This window comes from Gopherus flavomarginatus, chromosome 3, assembly GCF_025201925.1.
Source record: "Gopherus flavomarginatus isolate rGopFla2 chromosome 3, rGopFla2.mat.asm, whole genome shotgun sequence".
Taxonomy (NCBI): Eukaryota; Metazoa; Chordata; order Testudines; family Testudinidae; genus Gopherus; species Gopherus flavomarginatus.
In genome coordinates this window covers 210,111,019-210,135,426 of record NC_066619.1, presented here as the reverse complement: position 1 = coordinate 210,135,426, position 24,408 = coordinate 210,111,019, and the positions used below count along the sequence as shown (strand labels likewise).

Here is a 24,408-nt window from a genome sequence, read left to right as displayed (position 1 = left end):
CGTGCAATGGAACTCAGTAGTGGACTGTTTTGAGCACTAGATCAAGAACTGGCCTAATCTGATGACAGTTTGTAAACAAAAATGTGAAAAAATTGATGGCACTGCCACAGCCAAAGTTCTCAACATTGTGCTTAAGAGAAATGTTGAACACATGCTGAGTACCCTGAAGCCTATTCTGTAGCCTTGAACAAAAGGCAGGGAAATAGCTGTTTTAGTGCTGACACTGTTGAAATTTGGAAGGAACTGAGTGAAATCTTAAAAAGAGAAATATGCAATGACAGAGTTAAATTACAAGCATTAAAAAAAAGTGCTTATCCTATTTTAGCTCAAGCTCATTTTCTTGCAAATATTCTCAATACTCCGTACTAAGGTCAAACCTTAACTGCTGAAGAAGAGGAGTTGGCTATGACATGGACGCCCAACAATCATCCCTCCATAATGCCAACTATTATAAACTTCAGAGCTAAGGGTGAACCATTCAAGAAATATACATTTGCTGATGATGTTTTAAAGAAAGTCACACGAGTGAACTGGCGGGTCACTTAAGCACTTGGATTCAGAGACAGATGAAGTGATAATCTCACTTTTAACAGCAATAGCTTCTTCTGCTGGTGTAGAAAAAATATTTTCTTCCTTTGGACTAATTCATTCCAAATTGAGAAATCATTTGGGACCTGAAAAAGAAGGAAAACTAGCTTTTCTTTTCTAGATTATTAACAAACAGGAAAATGAAGATGAAGACGACTGAGTTAGCTTCAGAAGTCAATATTTTAAGTTTCTAATGTTGACCTCACTGACATAGTCTATTTAATTTTTTTTTAATTTCATTTTACTATTTTAGTTTAAAACAATTTTAACAAAAACAAACCTGATTTTTGAAAACTTAAATGTTTAACTAAAATGAAAAATTCATATGCTGGTTTTGCTAAAATGTTTGCTATTGAAGAAAAAAATCCAGAATACATAATGGCGTTATTTTAGTTAAATAAAACAATTTAAATACCTGTCTGGTGGTGATCTCCTCCTATTACAGCCTGGAAGGAAATCCTCCAAATATTAATGATCAGCCTGTTCAACTGGAGATAGTTCACCTCCCAATGACTTTATAAATATCTGCTTCAATTACCTTTGGTAAATTAAATAACCAAACAATCATTTTCTGATATAGCTGTAAATGTAATCTGAAACGTTTTCAAAATAAATCATTTAAAAATGTATAGCGTACTTTCTAAAACTGAAACCTAATATCTATCTCTGAGTTGTGAAGAGTATGTATTAAGGTTATAACAACCAACAAGAATGCACTTCAATGTAGAAATCCATGATTAAATTTGAGTCTTCCTGACTCGTGATTTAAATCATGATCTAAATAATGATTTAAATCAATTTGATTTCAATCAAACCCACCTTGGCATCCCCACAATAAAAATTGTTCCAGCACCACTGACAACGCTACACATATATTTAGAAAGAACGCTGTAGCATTTGGCCAACAATCTATACAATATAATTTCAGCCATGACAATCAGCAATCCAAGATTATTTGCTCTAGAACTACATCAGTTAAGTGTAAATTAAGTTCAGATAACAAAATATAACCTTTTGCTGTTATACACTGGAAGTCAATTTATAATTAATATAGTAGGAATTATGCTAGGGCTGAGTTGTGAATACAATAGGGATCAAAAATGATCCTCTTTAAAGCCTTCTGAAGACAAAACAGAGCACCTGTTATTATGTAAAGCATCAACAGGCTTAACCATAAGGCCTTGTATTTCAAGTGTACATTATAATCAAAAATGATTTGGGCACTAAAGCCAAAACTTCAGCAAGGCAGCTTAACAGTAAGGATTTGTGAAGTAGCTCCGAGACCCTTTTTAGTATGTAACTACACTATTGCACACTAAACCAAAGTGATTACCCTCTGTAAAATGCATTGAGATCAAAGTGCAAAGTAGCATTATAAAGTGTCACTGTTAATAAGTTTAGAATATGAAAATGTTTCTGTCATACTGTATAATGCCTCTCATATGTTCATAATCAACATTGATTTCAATACATTACAGAGGACGAAATTCTGTGCTGATTTACTCCCCCTGCAATCCTTCTTTGCTATCAAGAGTGTAAATCCACACGTTTGGTCTAAAGAGCATATTTCAAAACTGTAATGCTTAAGCTTTCTGTGGGAGCTGGTTTTATTCTGAATTTGACACCACTTGATTCATTCATCTAGTCCTACAGTCTTGGGAATAATTAAACACTATGATATAAATCACCAGGAAAAAAAAATCAATGGAAATTCAAAAGCATCCTATGTTAATCAGTAGTGTACTATAAATACATTTTAGGTAAATCAGCTCTTCAGAGGATAGCAATTCCCATGCTACATCTTGCAGACAATGGTAAAGGCAAAAGAAGATTCATGCTTATTAATAGATCAATAGCATTTGGGATTTTATCTTACTTTTCTTCTTCTTTTTAAAAATATTTTTAAATGTTTTTAAATTCTGTAGAATCATTCCAAAATAAAATGGGCACTGATTCCTTCTTGAAAAACAGACCCCAAAGTAAGTTAATTATAGATTATTGTTTTTTTTTAAAGTTAAACTGATATGTATTACTCCAACTCAAAACAATACTTAGCACTTACTGGGGACTTTTCATGTATAGTTCTCAGGCTAGAAAGTATCTTTCAGTGTACATTGACAAGATTTCCTATTGAAAAGGGAACTATAGTTGTAAATGCACAGGCCCTAAAGAAATGTGCAGGAGTACATTTGCAGTGAATACTTTAAAACGTGTATTGACTGAATATTAAACAAATCTCAGAAATTCCCTGTGCTGCTGCCTAGAACTGGCACCTCATTCTCTATCACTGTACATGCTGTGACTTTTTAGAATATGTTTAAGGCATGAGTACTCTTTTGAAATACTTCTTTACTCTTATAAGATGCATTTTAAACATAAATCAAATCACTTTGGCCAATTCTTTCTGCAACAGAACTGCACCTTTAAATACAACCAACACCATATGGTCTCAGCATATAAAGCAGCAGGAGACAACATATTAATGCTACTCAAACAAGCAACTTGTGCTAGTAGCAGACCAATGAAATCAGTCTCAGACTGCTAATCCGCTCTGTCACCGTGGCAACATCTATTTCAGACAATTCTTCAATTTTCAAGTCAAATGAGTCTGCCTGCTCTAAAACTTCTCTAGCCAAGGGTCTGATGCAAGCAGGTGCATTTTCATTTTTCATTGGCTACAACTACAGAATTTCATTTACTTTGATCATCACACGAAGCTCCAGGTGAAGTTTTGGTCTTTCAATCTGGTGGTTTGTTTAATTATAGGCATTTCTATGGCGCTCATCAAGGTAATATTGAGTGTTCCACAAATATACAGGGCTAGATTGTAACTTGAACTACCTGCTCATATAGGGGCTTAAGAGAGAAGAACCTCCTTTATATTCCTGTTCAGGCTATGGAGATAAGTGTTCAAGAGGAGGATGCTGTACATCTGCTAATCCCCCTCAAATAGTTGGTAGGCAGGGCGGGGCAAAGCTTGGCTCCTCTTTTTCATGCATCAAACAATGTAGCTGAGCCAGCACAAGAGTTGTCATCATTTGCTGCTAGTATAGGCCAGGAGTAAATTACTACTCCCACCCCATCACAGCAAATGAGAAGGGAATTGTCCCATACACAGGGCTTACAGCCAAGCCACAGCTGAAAGTTCAAACCTTCCTTCATCAGTGATATACAAAGAGGCATGTTCTCAAAAGGATACCTGTGAGTCAGGCATCAAGTCCCATTCTTCATCATTTGGATTTGGGTGCCTCTGGCCCGATTTTCTAAAGTGCTGATTATCTGCAGTTCCCATTGACATGAAATGGAGTTGTGGGTGCTCAACTCATCTGAAATTCAGACCCTAGCTAGCATGGACCTTTTAAAATCTGCATCTAAAGGCCTGAACCTGTATTTTTCACATAGGTAAATCTCCCATTAAAGAAAGAAAGTTTTGCCTGAGTAAGGAGTACAAGTTTGGATCCTAGATTCACCTGAATTTTATGTATGTTCCAAGAGCTGCTTTTCCAGCACTAGCATTATGACCAAAAAACAGAATTGGCCAAAACCAGTAAGTACTTTCTGCTTTTCCTGTTGAAAAAATTTTAAAATTCTTCATTACAAAAGATAGATGTGCTGGGAAGATGCATTTCATGCCTTCTAGTAGATGTCCTCACTCAACCCACGATACTCTGAAGTAAGAGATTTTTAAGAGCAGCTTGGACAAACACCTGTCAGAGATGGTCTAGATAATGCTTAGTCCTGCCTTGAGTGCAGGGGACTGAACTAGATGACCTCTCAAGGTCCCTTCCAGTTCTTTGATTCTATGTGTTGAGTGAGCATAGGTGCTGGAACCAATTATGCACCCACCTTATAGTAGCTCCATCTAGGTTGTATTTCCCTAGTTTGTTTATGAGACGGTCATGTGAGACAGTATCAAAAGCCTTACTAAAGTCAAGATATACCACATCTACCGCTTCCCCCCTATCCACCAGGCTTGTTACCCTGTCAAAGAAAGCTATTAGGCTGCTGCCATGTGTCACACATTCCTGCAGCCCAACCGAGATCCTATGCATCCAGCTGAGAGAACGGAATGGCCAAGAATTGCTGCAAGCAACTAGGATGGTGCCTACTAAGCAACGCGGCAGGCATATTTCTCTCCTCTCACCGCTCCTCCTGCTGGATGTTAGCATGGGAAAAGCAGCAAGCCCCAGGAAGGGAAGGAGGCAGCAGGAGCAAGCTGAAGAGTTGGCAGAAGGTAAAGGCCCCATCCATTTTCAAGTATCCACCTACCTACCCCAGCTATGACTACAGCTGCCAAATTCTGTGCTGCTTCATGACTAACCCTCACCACTGTTTGGTACAGGGAGTGCTGATCATAAACTGAAGTTTATTCTTATATGCAAATTTTTAAATATGCAAATTATCTCATTAAATAATTTGTACTAAATATTTCACATGAGGCTGCTCAAATTTGACTCCAGGAATAACTAAACCTCAGAACAGGAATAACTAAACCTCAACAAAGTGTTACTAAAACATTATGGGGCAGATTTTGACTGTGTGGAAATATCTATGTAAGAACTTGGAAACTCTGCTTTTCTGTTGCAGGGGTGTTGTTCTTTCATTGAAGAAACCAGGAGTCTGGCTCACAAACGCTGCAGATCTCTTGAGATCCATGTACATTACGGAATCTGCTAAGGACATATTGCCATCCCACACTAGTTCTGGGATCCATTAAAACCATGCTGCTGGGAACTCTCCTCACCAATACTTGCCCCGGGACTCCCCAGTTTACTCAGTTGCGCCAGCACAGAGGTGGTTTCACAGGAAAGTTAATACAGCTGCTGGTTGTTCCCCTGAGGCCACAGACTAGCCCTCCTCATTTTCAACTCCCTCACAATGAACAAATTCTCTGGACCTGTAGAGTGCTCTGCAGGGGTGGATGGGAAAGAGAAGAGAACTTCCACAGAAATAGTAACATTCTCCTTTCCATACACACAAAGGAGATCTGGGTGCAGATCCTTGGGTATGATCTGGGCCTGTATTATTGTAGGATTTTATTTCTATAAAGACAAATCTCCAGTTTAATTGGGAACTACAGATGCTCAGCACCTCCCAGGATTTGGCTGATTTTTTTTTCCCTCAGACAATTCTGGTGCTTTCTTTTAAAAGAGAATGAGAATGGATATTTTTGGCAGTTGTACCATTTTCAGAGCCTGTGTGTGTCTGTATGACAACAAAAATGTTTGCCTTGGAATTATTTTCAGTGAAAGTAGGGAAGAATGGGGGGAAAATAGTGTCCCAGTTCAGAAGAGGGAAGATTAGCACTAAGAAACAGGAAGGTGGAAAGAGTCACTGTGGGGGATGTTAGCTGAAGCCTGGTACATGTTTTAAGAGGATTGCAAATGATGAGCTGCTATAGAAGGACAAACTGAACAACAAATTACAGAGAAAATATGGAGTAATTTGGTGACTCTGTAGCACCTCTTATACTCAAGATACATCAAAGTATTTTCTTTTTGTTCCTGTCTTTATTGTATTTGTAATCTCCCCGGCTTTATTCAGTGCACTTGGAGAAATATAACCTCAGTTTCCAACATCGGCGCTCTTGCATATAGGAGACTGGCCCCATGTTCTCCATGACCTCCCTCCAGCAAGATAATGCTAAACACTATCACTTAACAAAAAGTGCTGTCTACTTAAGCATTAAAGATATAATAAAATGAGCCTTTCTCTAATGTCCAGTGTTAAAAACAAGTCACTTGCCATATTCAGTTTGCATTAATGCTTCACCAAAACAGGAGATGATAATAGATTTTATCAAATAGCACATGGGATTTCTATTTCTATTTCTAGATGGAGAGAGACTGACAGAGGCAAAAAGGAACAAAATATTATACAATGAAGAGCAATTAACTGTAAACAATAAGGCTATAAATAATAATATCTGATGTTCTGATGACTTCATGGTAACCAAGAAAATGAGGCTTAAGTGGTTTCTATTGTTAACATTAGCCTAAACTGATGTATTCATTATTGCCTAATTCAAAGTTTTCCTGTAAGATGTTTTATACACTTCTGATCAATTCAGTCAAGATTTTAAGAAGTATTTTAATTAAATTCACAGGTTGGGTCCTAGTCCCTTCTAGAGCTGAGTGAACCATCATAATTTCGAAAAGTCAGAAAAAAAATAATTCCAGATTGGACTGAAAACAAAAATTGTCCAATTTTTTAGTGTATCAAAAACATTTTAAAAATCATTTTGAGTTCAGTTAAATGAACTATTTTGTTCAATGTGGACCATTTTTAAATATTTTTCTATTTTAAAAAATAAAACATTGAAGGAAATTTTGAAACAAAATATCACTTCTAACCAAAAAACTGAACATTTTGAAAATGCTAAAAGGGCATATTTTAATTTTTTTTTTTTAAATGGGGGAGCTGGGACATTTAAACGTACAATTTGTGGAAGCTTCATGAATTTGCAAAACATTTGGTGTTGCTGAACCTGACATAAATTTTGCCCAGGTTTACCCCTGCCTTGGTCCATATACACCACTCCAGCAGCGGATAGCAGCTTTAAACAGGTCATAATGGGCCAAGGGAGAATTTCCTCAGTTCAGGAGCAGCATAAAGCCAATTTAAGTGCCCTCTCATAGAATATCAGAGTTGGAAGGGACCTCAAGAGGTCATCTACTCCAACCCCCTGCTCAAAGGAGGACCAATTCCCAACTGAATCATCCCAGCCAGGACTTTGTCAAGCCTGACCTTAAAAACCTCTAAGGAAGGAGATTACACCACCTCCCTAGGTAACCCATTCCAGTGCTTCACCACTCTCCTAGTGAAAAAGTTTTTCCTAATATCCAACCTAAACCTCCCCCACTGCAACTTGAGACCATTGTTCCTTGTTCTGTCATCTGGTACCACTGAGACCAGTCTAGATCCATCCTCTCTGGAACCCCCTTTCAGGTAGTTGAAAGCAGTTATCAAATTCCCCCTCCTTCTCTTCTGCAGACTAAACAATCCCAGTTTCCTCAGCCTCTCCTCATAAGTTATGTGCTCCAGCCCCCTAATCATTTTTGTTGCCCTCTGCTGGACTCTTTCCAATTTTTCCACATCCTTCTTGTAGTGTGGGGACCAAAACTGGACACAGTACTCCAGATGAGGACTCACCAATGTTGAATCGAGGGGAATGATCACATCCCTCGATCTGCTGGCAATGTTCCTACTTATACAGCCCAAAATGCCATTAGCCTTCTTGGCAACAAGGGCACACTGCTGACTCATATCGAGCTTCTCATCCACTGTAACCCCTAGGTCCTTTTCTGCAGAACTGCTTCCTAGCCATTCGGTCCCTAGTCTGTAACACTGAATGGGATTCTTTCATCCTAAATGTAGGACTCTGCAATGGTTCTTGTTGAACCTCATCAGGTTTATTTTGGCCCAATCCTCTAATCTGTCTAGGTCCCTCTGTATCCTATCTCTACCCTCCAGCATAATCTATCACTCCTCCCAGTTTAGTGTCATCTGCAAACTTGCTGAGAGTGCAGCCCACACCATCCTCCAGATCATTAATGAAGATGTTGAACAAAACCGGCCCCAGGACTCTGCTTGAAACCGGCTACCAAATAGACATGGAGTCATTGATCACTATCCATTGAGCCTGACAATCTAGCCAGCTTTCTATCTACCTTATAGTCCATTCATCCAGTCCATACTTCTTTAACTTGCCGGCAAGAATACTGTGGAAGACCATATCAAAAGCTTTCCTAAAGTCAAGGAATAACACATCCACAGCTTTCCCCTCATCCACAGACCCAGTTATCTTGTCATAGAAGGCAATTAGATTAGTCAGACATGACTTGCCCTTGGTGAATCCATGCTGACTGTTCCTGATCACTTTCCTCTCCTCTAAGTGCTTCAGAATTGATTCCTTGAGGACCTTCTCCATGATTTTTCCAGGGACTAAGGTGAAGTTGACTGGCCTGTAGTTCCCTCCTTCTTCCCTTTTTTAAAGAGGGCATTACATTAGCCTTTTTCCTGTCATCCAGGACCTCCCCAGATCGCCATGAGTTTTCAAAGATAATGGCCAATGGCTCTGCAATCACATCTGCCAACTCCTTTAGCACCCATGAACTTCTGCTCTTCCAGTTTTTCTAAATAGTCCCAAACCACTTCTTTCTCTACAGAGGGATGGTCACTTCCTCTCCATATTGTGCTGCCCAGTGCAGCAGTCTGGGAGCTGACCTTGTTCGTGAAGACAGAGGCAAAAAAAAGCGCTAAGTACATTAGCTTTTCCACATCCTCTGTCACTAGGTTGCCTCCCTCATTCCGTAAAGGGCTCACACTTTCCTTCACTTTCTTCTTGTTGCTGACATACCTGAAGAAACCCTTCTTGTTACTCTTAACATCTCTTGCTAGCTGCAACTCCAAGTGTGATTTGGCCTTCCTGATTTCACCCCTACATGCCTGAGCAATATTTTTATACTCCTCCCTGGTCATTTCTCCAATCTTCCACTTCCTGTAAGCTTCTTTTTTTCATTTAAGATCAGCAAGGATTTCACTGTTAAGCAAGGATTTCTCCTGCTGTATTTATTATTCTTTCTACACATCCAGGATGTTTTTTTCCTGCAACCTCAATAAGGATTCTTTAAAATACAGCCAGCAAATACATAGAGATATACCTATCTCATAGAACCGGAAGGGACCCTGAAAGGTCAATGAGTCCAGCCCCCTGCCTTCACTAGCAGGACGAAGTACTGATTTTGCCCCAGATGGCCCCCTCAAGGATAGAACTCACAACCCTAGATTTAGCGGGGGCTGGAGTCAATGACCTTTCAGGGTCCCTTCCAGTTCTATGAGACAGGTATATCTTCACTTATTATTAGTAGGGGATTCCTGGCTGCAGCACAGACCATAGGCAGCCAGGGGAAAGGCTCCCATAAATTAAAATAGGCTGCTTTAATTTATGCTGGATGCATTTTAGCCCCCACAGCAGCCCATATGGCACAAAGATGGCAAAAAGCCACCTTCCACACACAACCCACCTCCATTCCTCCTGTGCTACATCTCTTAGGAGACACAGCACAGAAAATTACTCACACAGTGTGCTAAAGATCATTCTGTCCTCCCCCATATTTGCTTGTTTTTTGTACGATAAAACTGACCACCATTTTTCTAAAATTTGTATAGAGTCTTTTAAACTTACAAACTGATTTAAAAGCATTATGAAATGGGTCATTATGAGGCAGTAAAATTCTAATGCCACAGGCAATTTTGCCAAGTAATCTATCACTCACTATCAACTTTACAACCTTTGGGAGAAAAGGTTGTATTTTCTGCTGATGTCACAATTGTGAAATAAGAACAGGAGTAGCTGTGGCACCTTAGAGACTAACAAATTTATTTGAGCATAAGCTTTCGTGGGCTAAACCCCACTTCAATGGATGCATGCACTGGAAAATACAGAGGGAAGATTGTGTGTGTATGAGTGTATATATACACACATACATGTGTATGTATATATATACACACACACACACACAGAGAACATGAAACAATGGGTGTTACCAAATACATTATAATGAGAGTGATCAGTTAAGGTGAGCTATGAAAGTTGTGAAATAGACTCTCTGATGACATCTTAAGCATCAGGTGTGAGCTTTTTTGCTGGCAATAGCTTTATTTGCTCTGTTTATTAAAATATATTGTAGGCCTAATTTTTAGTCCAGCTTTAAAGAGGCTTCTCTTTTTTTGTACCTAAAATTTTTCAGGTGCAAATAACTATAGTGCCTACATTTAGGTTTAGTTATTTAGGATCAAGACTGCCAAAAAATGGATGCCAAAAGTTAGACTCCTAATCCACATACGTGATCTGCTGGTTGCTAAGTACTTCTGAAAAAATCAGGCCACTTATTTAGACACAGAGATACCTTTGCCCCAGCCTAGCCATTTTCTCAGGTGCACTAAGCAGAGCAATAAGGTACAGAGCTAGTTCCTGTTCCTGCACTTTCTTGTTCCTTCCTCAGGCAGAATTCATGGTGAAATCACTAAAAGCTTTGCCTCAGTGAGGACTAGGATCAGGAGATTAATGGTTGAGAAACCAATGCGAATAGGTCTTGATTACTTATTAACTTAAATTTTAGTCACAAAATGCTGTAGTAGTATACTATTAGTTAACTGTATAAGTTATGGTTACAGGGCCCTGAAACATATTCTCTTGGATGATATGGACAGCCTGCTCTCATTGAAATCAATGGCAAAATTCCCATTGACTTCAATGGTGCAACATCAGCCCCTCTATATCATTGCTATTACCAGATAAAATCTTCTGCATAGGATTTGGCTGTCCCCAGTCACAAAGATTCCATCTGCATCTACTGTGTTTGTCCCCTTGGAAATCATAGTTCCAGAGGCTAAGCCCATGATTTTTCTTTTTAAACTGAAGGGAAACCCTGTAAAATCCTTAGAACAATAGGCAAATTTATCCTGCAACTGAATTACAGCAAAATACTGTTGGGTTTTTTACTTTGTTAGTTTAATTAATAAACAGAATGCTTTTTTCCATACACAAGATGGAGAGAGTACATACAATTATTAAAGAAAAAGCAGTGCCATACTTTTTCCTTTCACCTTGCCTCCTTTCACCTTAGCCTCTCAACCAAGGCCCTCTATATAATAAAATAATGAGGTACCCTTCACACACACATTTCATCTGAAGATCTCAAAGCATTTTACAAAAGAAGGAAGAAACATTGCATGAAACCCTAGCCCTTTTGAAGTCAATGAGAGTTTTGTCATTGATTTCAGTGGGGCCAGATTTTCACCCATTATCCCTCATCAGAGTAATAATCAGTTATTTATTGTCAGCCGTTGCCCCATAATTTCCCATACCTACTGTCCCATCTTCACTTTTGCCATTTTTGACAAGAGCTTGGAGAAAGTTGTCTTTTCTCACCTAACCAATTCTCCCAAAACTATGTCCTTGATCATTTCTAGACTGGGTTCAGTTCCACCACCTTAACAGCAATAAAACTGCCCTTCAAGATCAATGGTTTGCTTTCAGCTTACTCTGGTTTCTTCTCCATCTCTTTGAGCATACTGCTGTATCTGATGCTGCCAATGTTGACTTCCCTCTCTATCTGAAACTCTTTGCTAGAGTTCCAGAAATTTTTATCTACTTATTTAGCCATGCCTTTTCTGACAATGGCAATGGGCTCTACTCTCCTGTTTGAGTTCTGCAGTACTCAAAAAGGAACTGCCACCATCAAAAGTACATTTAATTCCCTTTTAATCAGAATCCAATCTTATCATCATGGATCACAAGAGAGTCATAGGAAAACATTTCACCCTAAATCGCTTAAGTTGTATAGTATTCAGGATTGCACACAATGCAACACATTCTGCTAGTGTTTAATTCACAATCAGAAACTTTTGGCAAAGTAAAACTTGGCATTCTCCTACCTTTAACATTTACCAGATCTATGGGAACAGTTCAGAAAAAGTCATTCTTGTTTTCTAGTGCATAATCTGTGTTTTTTTAAAGGATTGCCAAAATACTTCCTACACTTATGCAAGAAACCAGATTTGTTCCTAAATAGCCATTCCTGTTTCTAATGTGCATATTATGGGTTTTTTAAAAACCTCTTAATTTATTTTTATCCCAGCAAATATGAGGTCTTAAAGAATCATTCCAGTTGCTTGGGTAATTTAATACATGCTTACATAAATGTCTTTTCCATTTTTTATGTTTTCTTATATTGCACCTAAATTAAATTGTTTCCTTTCATGAATAATTCCTTAAAACCACAGGTTGATGCACATGCTTATGCACATTGTGCCTGTGTGCATATATTAATACCTGTGTTTAGGTGACATCTGCCTGTTGATGTGTGTTTAGAGATATAAAACATTTGACAAAGATTATGGTTTGCCAGGTGTCTGGTTTTCAACCAGAACACCCAGTCAAAAAGGGACCCTCCCCAGCCCAATGCAAATGAGCAAGTGAGTGAGAGTGGAGAAGAGCGAGGCAACAGAGGGAGGGGGGATGGAGTGAGCAGGGTGGGGCCTCAAAGAAGGGGCGGGGCAAGGGTGTTCGGTTTTGTGCCATTAGAAAATTGGCAACCAACCTTTTGGTTCAGCTTCACACAATAAATCAAAGGGTGTCCTGTTCTGTGCTTCTTTATTCCTTCACGGTCATTAAAAGCAACAACACAAATAGCTTCTGTACAGCTTTTACTTATAAAAAGATGCTACTTTTGCAACTCAAAAGGTATAATCAGAGTTTCTTTAAGAAATGTGAACTTCCTGAAGTATGCACCCAGGCAGAAAATGTTTGTATTGCTGCAGCAGCTGACTGTATAATTCAAAGGGTAGCCTAGCATTCTTATCAGGTCTCTACAGTTATCAGCTCTCTGCAAATCACTGCCCTGTTGGCAACTATTTTTTTAAAAAAACAATGACTCCGCGTATTTTTATTGTAAGGACAGGCTGGATCACACCTCTGAAGTGTGTCACAAAATTCTGTAAATCGTAATTTAATGATAGATTAAAATAAATTATTTAGGGCCTGATCCTGCAAGCCTTAATTACATGAATAATCCTTACTCATGTGGCTAGTCTTCACCCTCTAAAGAATTCAGTGTGGACTCCTGATGTAAGCAAGGATTACTCACATAGATAAAGGTTGCAGAATCATACTCTCATTTTCTAGCAGGGTTGATACAGGGCTCCACTGTTTTTGCTATAGATATCACAAAGGCATACACAGGAAAATAAAAAGTGACATTGTTTACTAATCTGAAGAAAATTTCTAGCATTTTTATTATTACTGAACACATTTCTAAAATATCCATTAATAGTATTTAGGCAGTCAGGGTCTGATCCTAAGGCCACTGAAGTCATTAGTAGTTTATCCAATTATTTCAATGGGCTTTGGTTCGAGCCCTTAGTTAATGTATATATTCAGACACAAGATATTACTCTCTAGACATCCTAAGAAAATCCAGCAAGGTGTTGAGTGCTTCTTGAATGCAACTGAACGTAAAGGGAGCTCAGCACCTCTCAAGAGGTGTCTTAGCACCTTGCAGAATCAGACCTTAAGGCTTTTATCCAAACAATAAACTCTCTCAGTTTAAATCCTGGTTAATCTTTAGGGGGAAAAAATACACATTTTCAGCATTGGCTGCTACAACTTGCTAAGATATGTCATATTACACATATTTGAATCAGAGGTTCTCAAACAGTATGTTCAGCATGAACATTTTAATTACAGCAAGGGGATCCTCCTATGAGATGGTGAACATCCTTAGTGTTCACTGCAGTCATTTACAGGGTCAATCCCAAAGAAAGCTCCCTATCCGTGGTCCATTAAAACGTTTTTTTTAAAGGACGAAGTAAGGAAATGATATAGAGCCTGATCCTGCTTCCACTGACGTCAGTAGCAAAGCCTCCAGTGAGTTCAAAGGGGGGCAGGATCAGAGCTTCCATGCGAATTATCTTCTCCCACCCCACAATATGTAAAATTGTCTTTTTCTTCCTATTTTAAATAGTTTGAGTAAATGCTGGAAAAATACATAATAATAAAAAGCAATAACTCTCAGAAAGCCATAGTAACATCTGCACATCATTCAAATGTGTACATTAAATAATCATCATCAATGCTACTTACCTCTTATTTTAAATATCATGCTTGCTATCAAGATAGCCCCAAAACCAATGATAAAATACTTTAACTCATTTCCAGTTTTGGTATTTATATTTCATTCCAAAACTATACTAGTGTTATCCTATATTTCCCCTTTATTATGCCTTTTTATTATGTCAGATATCCTACTACCTCTCATTTTTAACATGGTTATCAATAGCTATGGTGCTGTCAAAAGCAATATAACTCCCAAAGAATGCCAGGCAGGGGTATAATTACCTGAGGTCAAAAAGACAATTAAAGATAAAGCTCAAATCATGTGGGGCCTGAACCTGATGGGTGCTCAGCACTCATACCTCCCCTTGAAATCAGTGCTAATGTAAGTGGGTCTGCCCCCAAACCTAATGAACTCAATGGAAAGACTCCTATTGACTGCAAAGGGCTATATATCAGACCTCAGCTGTTTAGCACCTTTCAGGGTTAGGCCTTTAAAAACATTTGGAAATAAATTTTTATACAAATGAGTAAACTTGCACTGATTAGAAATACATTGTGTACATATATAAAACCAATATACTATAAAGGTCAGTTGTAGTCACCTGCTTAAACTACCTCAGAAGGTAAGTACAAATAATAACAAAGTGTTAATTTCTCTCCCCATAATATAACTGGTGCAACTGCTAATCATTAGCTGTAACAATATGTGCTTCTACTATTCCCAAAGACAACACAGCATTTTACACACTCAAAGGTGACCTAGATTTCTGCACAGACGTTAGATTTTAAATTGTAATTTTGTTTAGGTCAGGAAATAAAGAAGGTAATTTCCAATATGCCTACACATGGTATTCCCTCATAAATCAGAATTAAAGGGAGATCTTTCAGTCCCTATCAGTAGGGTGATCAGATGTCCTGATTTTATAGGGACAGTCCCTATTTTTGGTCTTTCTCTTATATAGGCTCCTATTACCCCCATCCCAATTTTTCATACTTGCTGTCTGGTCACCCTACCTATCAGGGTCATTGTTTTCTGGGATTTCTAATATGACTTTTATTGGATGTTAATCATATGGCATTCATATTAATGATAAAATTAAAAACATGATCAACTAAAAGACTGATAGAAGCTTCCATATATTCATCCCTGCTAGCAAAGCGAAGATTTTAATAATAATGTTATTACTGGGCTTTGAAAATTTAAAGCACTGCAAGTGTCATTCTATTCTGTCTATAGCACTACAAGTAGCTATTATGCCTAATCTATGATTCCTATACCCTATAAGAAATAATTGTTCAATGATTCATGTAGCCTTGATATACTAACTACTATTTCCACAGTCCCAATATTACATGATTGCTATTGCCCTACATGTACTAATATTACTGCATTCCTATTGCCTAAGAACTACTAATTCGTGTATTCTTCCTATCTCCTTATCAGGGCTAGGGATGATGCCTATCCCGCGCCCCATGGCAATGCTAACCCTGCAGTTATTCCCGCTGCCCTGTAAGCGATATTGACATGATCCCCCGGCCTTGGCAGTGCCTGTCCCTCCTCCCAGGGCTAATGCTGGCTCAGGCAGAGGGGACCTCAGGGCGGAGAGGGCTGCGCAGGGTGGGTGGCAGTTACCAGGCTCGTGTCTCCCGGGGTTATCCGAAATCTCGATGACCAGCAGCTCCCTGCCCTCGAAGCTTCGCCCCACGGTGTAGATCCTGCTGATGGAGGGGCACTGCAGCCACACGGCCACCAGCGCCTCCCGCAGCTCCGGGTAGCGGTGGTACTCGAAGGAGATGCCGTCCTCCTGGCTCAGCCTCCGCCGCCGGCTCGCCCCGGCGCCAGCCTGGAGCTCCGCCGCCTCGGCGCACAGCAGCCAGCAGCAGGCAGCGAGCGCCCCGCACAGAGCCAGCAGCCCCCAGCCCCTTCCCGCTGCCATCTCTCAGCCGCCTCCTGTGCCTGCTCCTCTGCCGCTTGCAGCTGCCTCTGCGCTTTGTTCCCCTTGTCTCCCCTTCTCCGCCTCTTCCCCGCCTGCGCTGCTCGCACCTTCCCAGCCAGCCAAACCTGAGCCAGCCAGGAAGCGGGCAGAGCCAGGAGCTCCGCAGGCTGCACTACTCTCCGCGGCGCGACGGGGAGAAGCAGGAGATACCACTGGACGCAGGGAAGGAGGCAAGGGATGGAGGCGCCGCATACCCTGCGGGGGTGGCGTTCATGGGATCACTCCGCTTCGTCTGGTGCAGAGACGGGGTCGGGAAGGATGGAGTGGATTTATGCAGGGACACCACGCGGGCAGTCACCCTGGGGCTGCTGTTGCTTCTGTACAGTACAACCCTATATTACAGATAATCAGCCAGATGGGAGACGGTCACCTAGAGTTGTATTTAGGTTAAAAACGGGGGACAGCGAGACCGCTAACAAGACTGATGTGTTCTTATTATGGGGACATTTAGGGCCAGATTTAGGGACATGTGACCCAGGTGCCCCATTTGGGGTGCTGTTCTTGTTGTTAGCGACAAAGGGGGAAATAAGAATGTTTGAAGTAACATGTTTCAGGTATTCCCTGTGTGGATTCATTGTTCACTAACCTCCTAGAATGTTCTGGGCCTTTATAGAATCCTGTGACACCTTCCAGACTTTCTGAGAACATTTTCCTCAAACCTCCTAGAATGATGATGGAGTATCAGATATTAAGTAATAGATCCTCTTGGACACTGTTACAAATCTGACTATGAAGCCACAAAGTGACTCTTGCTGGGAGAGCCCCATTGACAGTGTAAGGCCAGCAAGTTACCAAATGACTGAGGTTTATAACGCACTGATGGTACTGGCACAGTCACATAAAGCTGAAGCCAGAATCGGACCCAAGGCACAAAGCCTGGCAAACCATATAACTAACTTCAAATTTCTGGTCTCAATTGTTGTTTGGCACGATATCCTGTTCCAAGTAATCATTGTAAGCAAGGTATTACAAACTCAGTCGATGGATATGGTGGCCACTACCATTTTGATGAGAAGCTGCCCTGGTTTCATTGTGGCCTATAGTGACAATGGATTTGAAGAGGCCATCACTGCTGCCAAAGAAATGGTAGAAAATTTAGGAGTTGAGCCTGTCTTCAAGGAAACTTGTATTCATCCGCAGAAGACACAGGTTGATTGGGGGGGCAGAGATGAAGTGATGGGAAGCTCTGAAGAAAAATTCAAGAGGCAGTTTTTTTGTTCACTTGTTGACACTGCTCAAGTGTCCATTGAAGAAAGATTCAGACCAATGAAGCACCATGAAAAAACCTGGGGGCTTTTCTGTATGCCAACAGACTGGAAAACACTCTAAACAATTTTACAGGTCTTCACTGGATGCTGACACCTGGGGAATAGTTCGGAAGTCAATGATAAAAATATTGAATTGGACAACACTCCATCATATTTTGCCAAACGGGAAGCACTCTCCATTCCAAGTTCTCCAATTCATTCACGATGCAGTGCTGAAGGACACTTTTCCTAGTGTGGATAGCTTTGATGATTCTGCTCACGCTGCCAATCACAGTCATGAGTGGTGAGTACAGCTTTTTGAAGTTCAGGCTCATTAAAACATATCCTTGAGCGATGATGGCTGACGAGACACTGACATTACTTGCTATTTTATTGCTTGAAAATGCGATTGGCCAGTCTTTGGATCTCTCTGACTCTGTGCTTCGTGAGGGCAAAGGTGCGAAAAACAACCTTTTGAACTAAAGGACTAGGGTTAACATTCTAAGGCTGTAACCTACTATAACAGTTTAATACTGCTCCACCCAATGTTGGTGCACAGTTCAATTTATTGATGTTAGTACATTTCAGTTATTCTTAAAATTAAAAAGTTTCTGTAAGCTTAGAGGAAATGATTTTTTTTATTTGCTTATATATGGCATGAATAAATACAGATTTACAGATCATAGTGTGCAGATTTATCATCTTCTATGACAGGGATGAATCACGCGTGGAAATCGTGCATCAAAGTCATGAAATGGGATACAAATGCAATAAAAATATGTATTCAAAAGTTTAACCAAATGGGTGGGGGTGCCAAAGACGCTCCTCATCTGGGCTGCCATTTGGTCTAGAACCAGTCCTGGAAGCATCCTGGCACCATTATACAGTTCCACAGTTAAGATTTACAATTTAATTATAAAAATTTGTTTGAGATCAAACTTTTCCATACAGTGACTCAGTTTTGGAGGTACATTTATTTAGGGTTTTTTTTAAAAAAAGTTTAATGCAATCCTACCACCCCATTAGATCAAAGTGGTATTGGCTCTGATCTTGCAAACACTTTACTCAAGGGAATAGTCACATTGACTCACAACATTGGGGACTGTTTGCACAAGTAATAGTAAGTGAAAGATGGGAGCCATAGACTATTTCTGATTTTCCATGCATTTTGTGCACACTTGAACAACATCCCAGAAATGTCTCCTTTTTGCAGACCACAATGTCCTGCAGAGTGTAGACTAAGCTATTTTGGTCACCAGAGCAGCTGTGTTATTGATGGTTATAAAACTACCTACTATGCTGTGCATGCATAATTCAGTAACCTGTTTTCATTAACTGCTTTCAATATTCATATCATGGGTAATATCAGAATAGCCCAGCAAGGGACTTATACAACACTTTAAAAAGTGCCCTCCTTTATACTCATGTAACCCCATATAAGTCAATCCAGTGGCAAGGATATAAGTGAGTGCAGAATCCTGAGGAATGGGGGGATCTCAGGGAGGTCAGTGGTGTATACTGTGCTCTATTGGACCCCCAAATAGATTTTGGACATGAAATACCAAACTTTTAACAAATATTGCAAAATTTACATGTATTTGATTAAGTTGTTCTAGCAATAGACAGGTCTGGCAAATAATATTAACATCCAAATAGTTAATGATCTTTAAAAATAAATATTTGATGGCTCATATCATGCAAGGATCAGAGTGCAATTTTCTTGCTCACATGGAGGAGCATTTTCTCATGTTCAATGGGACTCCTCGTGAGTAACTGCTCACCAATGTGAGGAAGGGGGGTCACAATATGGAAATCACAGGACCTCTTAAATTAATACAATTCATCTCTTTGTCAATGCAGGATTGTCCCCTTGGGTATAATATCTATTTTTTTCCTAAACTTATTTACTAAAGCCCTAAGAGATGGACCTCCTCCCCCCAGCCTTACCAAACATATTCTCAGAACGTTTTCTTAATATTCCACCGGAGTTATTCTTTTCTTAATTTCATCCTCGTCATTCCTAGTTACTCCTCAAACCAGGCCCTAAAGTAATTAATCTTGTTTAAAATTTTGTATGGCTATGTCCTCACCTGAGTTAACCTGTAGTTAGCCAGTGAGAGCTCTGTGTTTCATATCAGTTCTCATTCACTTCCATACATGTTTCTTTCCCTGCTATCAAAAACCTAAAATACAGTCAGACCCCATTTCCTTTTATCTATCTCAAGAAGTGAGTTAATAAAACCTTGCACTTACAGCTCCTTCTATCAAAACATCTCAAAACTCCTTACAAATATCTGTCCACAAAACACCCATGTGAGGCAAGTTTTAGATTCCTCGGTATAGGATGAGGCACACAAGACATTAAAGTCAAAATTTAGGTGTGTAAAATTAGGGCTGTAAATCCATCTTTAGGCACCTAAATAAAAATGACCTGATGTTCAGAGGTGCTGAGCATCCACAGCTCCTATTTACTTCAATAGGATCTGCATGAGTTCATTATCTCTGAAAGGGCCTGATACAAAGCAGATGGAAGTCAACGGAAAGGCTCCTCCATGAGTGCTGGATCCGGCCAAAAATCAGGTCACTTATTTAAGTATCTAAATAAGGATTTGGTTGCCTAAAATCAAGTATCTAGGATCCAGGTTTTAAAATGGTAGCTTAAGTGACTTGCAGGAGGTCTGTGGCAAAGCCATGAATAGGATCCAGGTCTTCCAACTCCCAGTCTTGTGCATTAAGCACAAAACTATCCTTCCTTTGTGTCCATTTTCCCTATGTCAGGCATAGATACCATTGCTGAATATTTTATTTTAGAAGGAAAGATTGTCAGAGATAAAAGGCACAATCAGATACCACCGTAACTACTCATGGATTGGGACTTTTAGGAAGTTAAAAACAAGGGTCAGAGTTAAAGCTTAAACCCTAGTCTTAACTCTTATCATGCTAAGCATTGCAGGAGTCTCCAAATAGCTCATTTTACATAACCATATTGCATGTGCTGTAGTAACTAGTTCAACAGGGTGAGCTAAATATAAAGTTACATCCCTGTGATGCTGAATTTCTATATTTGGTGAGTGTGTCTGACCCTTAACATTATTTAAACACACATAGTAGTTTGTGGCTTAATACATTAGAACTGCAATTATGTAGAAGATCACACACCCGTCCTGATTGCAGGTTAGAACCATCCAGCACCAAGTCTCTCTCAGAATTGTACTATATCTGCTTTACCAGCCGATAGCACTCAGTACAGTGTGATGATGCAAAACTTCCAGCTGTGTTCTTAAAAGCATTTAAGAATTTAAGAAAAGGTTTATTTTAATTCATTTGTATGTATAAAGTTTACTTATGGCAGTGGATGCATTTCAGCTTCTCATGTCACACCTAAAGTGTAACACTTACACCATTAGGATAGCAAAAACAAACAGCTTCCCTTCCCTGCCCTCCTGAGAACCTATTATTAAGGCAACATCCCAAGAACGTGTAATATGGCAATATTATTATGTGATGACAGTAATATTGTTTTTGTAGTTATATAGGAAATTACGTTTGAATGATCTCAAAGCACTTTACACTCATTAAACTTCAGGTGATCCAGTGATGTAAGTAAATGAAATTATCCCCATTTAACAGATATCATTATCACTGTATTTAGGACCATTAGTGTGGTGTAATATATATACTTTCATAAATCAGAGAACATCTGCTTTACCTTGCCCAAAGCACAGAGTAGGTCGCTGCACACTCATGATCCTAATAGCATATTACATTACACTGTTTAAAATAGAGTTTATTTTTTCCTTTATTTTCTAATTTATACAGTATCCACTACAATGTTTCTTAGTGCTAGTGCCAGCACAGGAACCCTACCTGGCCAAGGGGATGAAGTGATTACTTTTCCTCCCTTTCAAGGAGATTTATTATTTGCCACACACCAAAGGAATTGCACAAGATGTTAGCTTTCACACCCTTATTGAAGAAGTAAGCCTCAACAAAAAGACTTGGGCCACAGGAAGAATTGTGGATATTGGGGGAAGAGGTGAGGCCACACTCTGCCTAGATACCAGCTGAGATGATCTTGCCTTAGGATGGAGTGCTGAATAGCATGGCATGGAAGAGACTCAAATGTAAACTGACTGTTTTCTGTAGCTTTATATGGAGTCAGGGATGGTTTGGGTGGGGTTGAAATTAAGACTCTTACATGCTGCAACAGTTCTGTGCCTTAATGTCTGAACCCCAGTGAACCCAATGAGCCTACAGCACATGACACCAGAGTGGCGTTTAAAAAAATTATTCAGTAGGTGAAGGTGAACGTATTTGACAGTGGCAGCCATAGAGCTGGAATAGCTACTACTATGGTTAGTTGAAAACCGAACTCAGCGGCAATAGAAACTCCTGCAACAATGGACAATTCACTAGCAGTAACTGATAGAGGGTGCCATCCTGCAACAGCAGATAATGGCAGTGCTGGAACTTCCTATCCAGGCACCACCCCTGCCTTCAAGACACGCTGGTGTAGTCCCCAGCCTATCGCTGATGACAGCATCTCAGACCACAATGCTCCTGGAGGACAATCTGGAGTAATTTCTTGTTACCTTTTTAGAAGGTGACATTCAGAGGTAAATGCACTCATATTGGTGGGCTGCAGAGCATTTTTTCATAGAAACTCATTAAGACTGGAATTCCTTCCTACTCTTCATCGGCTGGAGCTGAAGTGTGGTGGGTTTTTTTAGAGGAGAGACTTGTTAACTCTGAAATCTAGATGGAATATCTGCTTGTGGTGTTGGGGGTCAAGTCTGGGCAGGGAGAACTATATTGGGATGTGGATGGACAATGAAATGACTCTGGCCACATACTGTCTCTGGAACTAAAGTTCTAGCATTGACATAGACATGTTCACCATCAATCTCTGGGGTACCCATACACAGGAATACTGGCTCTGTGGTAGACTTACACAAGGATCACTCATTTATGGCAATTGGCTCTCTGCTAAGGAAATCTGCCAGGTTGTTGCTGACACCTGGGAGGTAGAGAGCCATAGTTATCTTATGTAAGTGACACTATGTCAAGATGCAGATGGCTTCCTGGAAGAGAGGAGACAAGCATGGTTTAACTTAGTAAGTAAGTAACCTCAGTAAGGTTTAACTTGATTCAACACAGTTTATTCTTAATTCTGTATATTTATTCACAGGGATATGCTGGAGAAACCAATGGAGTAACAAATGTTTGAATTCCGTACTATTTCAGTTGCATAGTGCTGTTCTCTGCTATACTGCACCAGCCCTTCAGAAAGCATCACATTTTGTATTGGAAATCGGTAATCATATACTACGAGGAAGCTCATCTTTCTGATGTGCCAACTCAGTGCAGTGGGAGACAGTTTGAAAGTGATGGTGTATTCCAAGTTGAATTTGAAAAGAGATGATTATGCTACTGATGTTGAATAGGGGAATGTGATGGAACTAAAAATATCACTTTCAGATTTGTGTTTTCAAATGATTTGCTCACTAGAGCAGCAGTAGGATGAATTATTTTACATGTGAAGGAAAAATTTCATCTTAATGATTTGTGAAAATAACATTTCCTTTTGTGCTATAAAGAATAAATAGTGTTAGTGCAATTAGAGAGTTAACTGAATAGCTAGAGTATATAAGAACATTTACCTTTGAGGAAAAACACTTTCCTTTTTCAAGAAAAATAAAGCCATGCAAATCTTCAGTGTCCATTTTAAAATCTGAAAAACTTGCAGAAAGGTACACTGTAAATATACCAATGGGTTTTCAGAACCAGGGGCTAGCTGGATAAAAGAATCTTCAGGTAACCTTACCCTCATTCACCAACTGGAGCTGAGTTTCATGAGGCAGAGGAATTGGCTAGAGAAAGAGCTCTTCTAGTCATCCTACACTGCCATTTTTAGATCTCTGAATCTACCCTGTGGCGTAACCTGCTCATTTTTACTTCTAATTTAAAATGCCGATCCCAGGGTCTAGGCTTTTTTGTTTGTTATGCAAGCCTTGCTTCTTGTCTTTTAACCAGCTCTCAGATAAGGAAAGGCCATTTTGTTAGGTCTGCCTGCCTGCTCAGGAGCTTATCTCCAGAGGTGGTTCTAGAGACAGGGTGTGGCGGTTTTGAGAGAGAAATAGTCCCCAAAATCGCAATGGTTTCTCAGGGTGTACAATATATGACATTACACATCCTCAACTAAAAAGGGTGGGGTGAGGGTGGGAGGACAAAGGAGTTGGAAGCATTTCTTCTTGAGTACAATAGTTACGCTATGGATTTATATGCCCCTGCCATTTATAGCATCAGAGAAACTTCCAAATATTTAAAAATAGAAATCAAGCTGTTTCTGTCTCCCCCTGCTGGCCTGTAGATTAGCTTAATTAGTTTATAAGGGTTTTGATTTTCTTTTTTCCTACACAAACAAAACAAAGAGGAAAAATCTATGTCAAAGACTTTTGTATTTAATTCTTATGAGGCTAGTTCCATTGTTCTCTTCACTTGTGGAAGAGCATTGGGGTGGCATATCTAAATATTTAGATTGATATAATCACCATTGAAAAAAATATTGGTTCTATATGCTGTATAAGGTATAGTAGAACCTCAGAGTTACAAACATGTTGGGAATGGAGGTTATTTGTAATTCTGAAATGTTCGTAACAGAACAAAACTGCATGGTTGTTCACTCAAAAGTTTACAATTGAAAATTGACTTAAAAAAAGAAAGGGAAAGTTTCAGAGCTGTATTTAGTAGTTTACATTTAACACAGTACTGTTCTGTATTTGCTTTCTGTCTTTGCTGCTGCCTGATTGTGTACTTCCAGTTCCAAATGAGGTGTGTGGCTGACTGGTCAGTTCATAACTCTGGCGTTCTGAACTCTGAGGTTCTATTGTAGACCTAACCACATTCTGTCCCTGAACCAAGCTGCAGCCTTAGTTTGCCAAAGCTGTTGCTTTGC

The 24,408-nt window shown here is 39.7% G+C and overlaps 1 protein-coding gene across 1 annotated transcript in view; it reads right to left on the bottom strand.

Moving 5' to 3' along the window:
• CPE (carboxypeptidase E) overlaps positions 1-16,261 on the bottom strand; it is a 100,009-nt gene extending 83,748 nt beyond the window's left edge. The window contains exon 1 of the mRNA XM_050946517.1: positions 15,843-16,261. Within this exon, the coding sequence (XP_050802474.1) occupies positions 15,843-16,146 (304 nt within the window). The 5' untranslated portion in view covers positions 16,147-16,261. The remainder of the gene's footprint in view (positions 1-15,842) is intronic.
• Between the last annotated feature and the right edge of the window lie 8,147 nt (positions 16,262-24,408).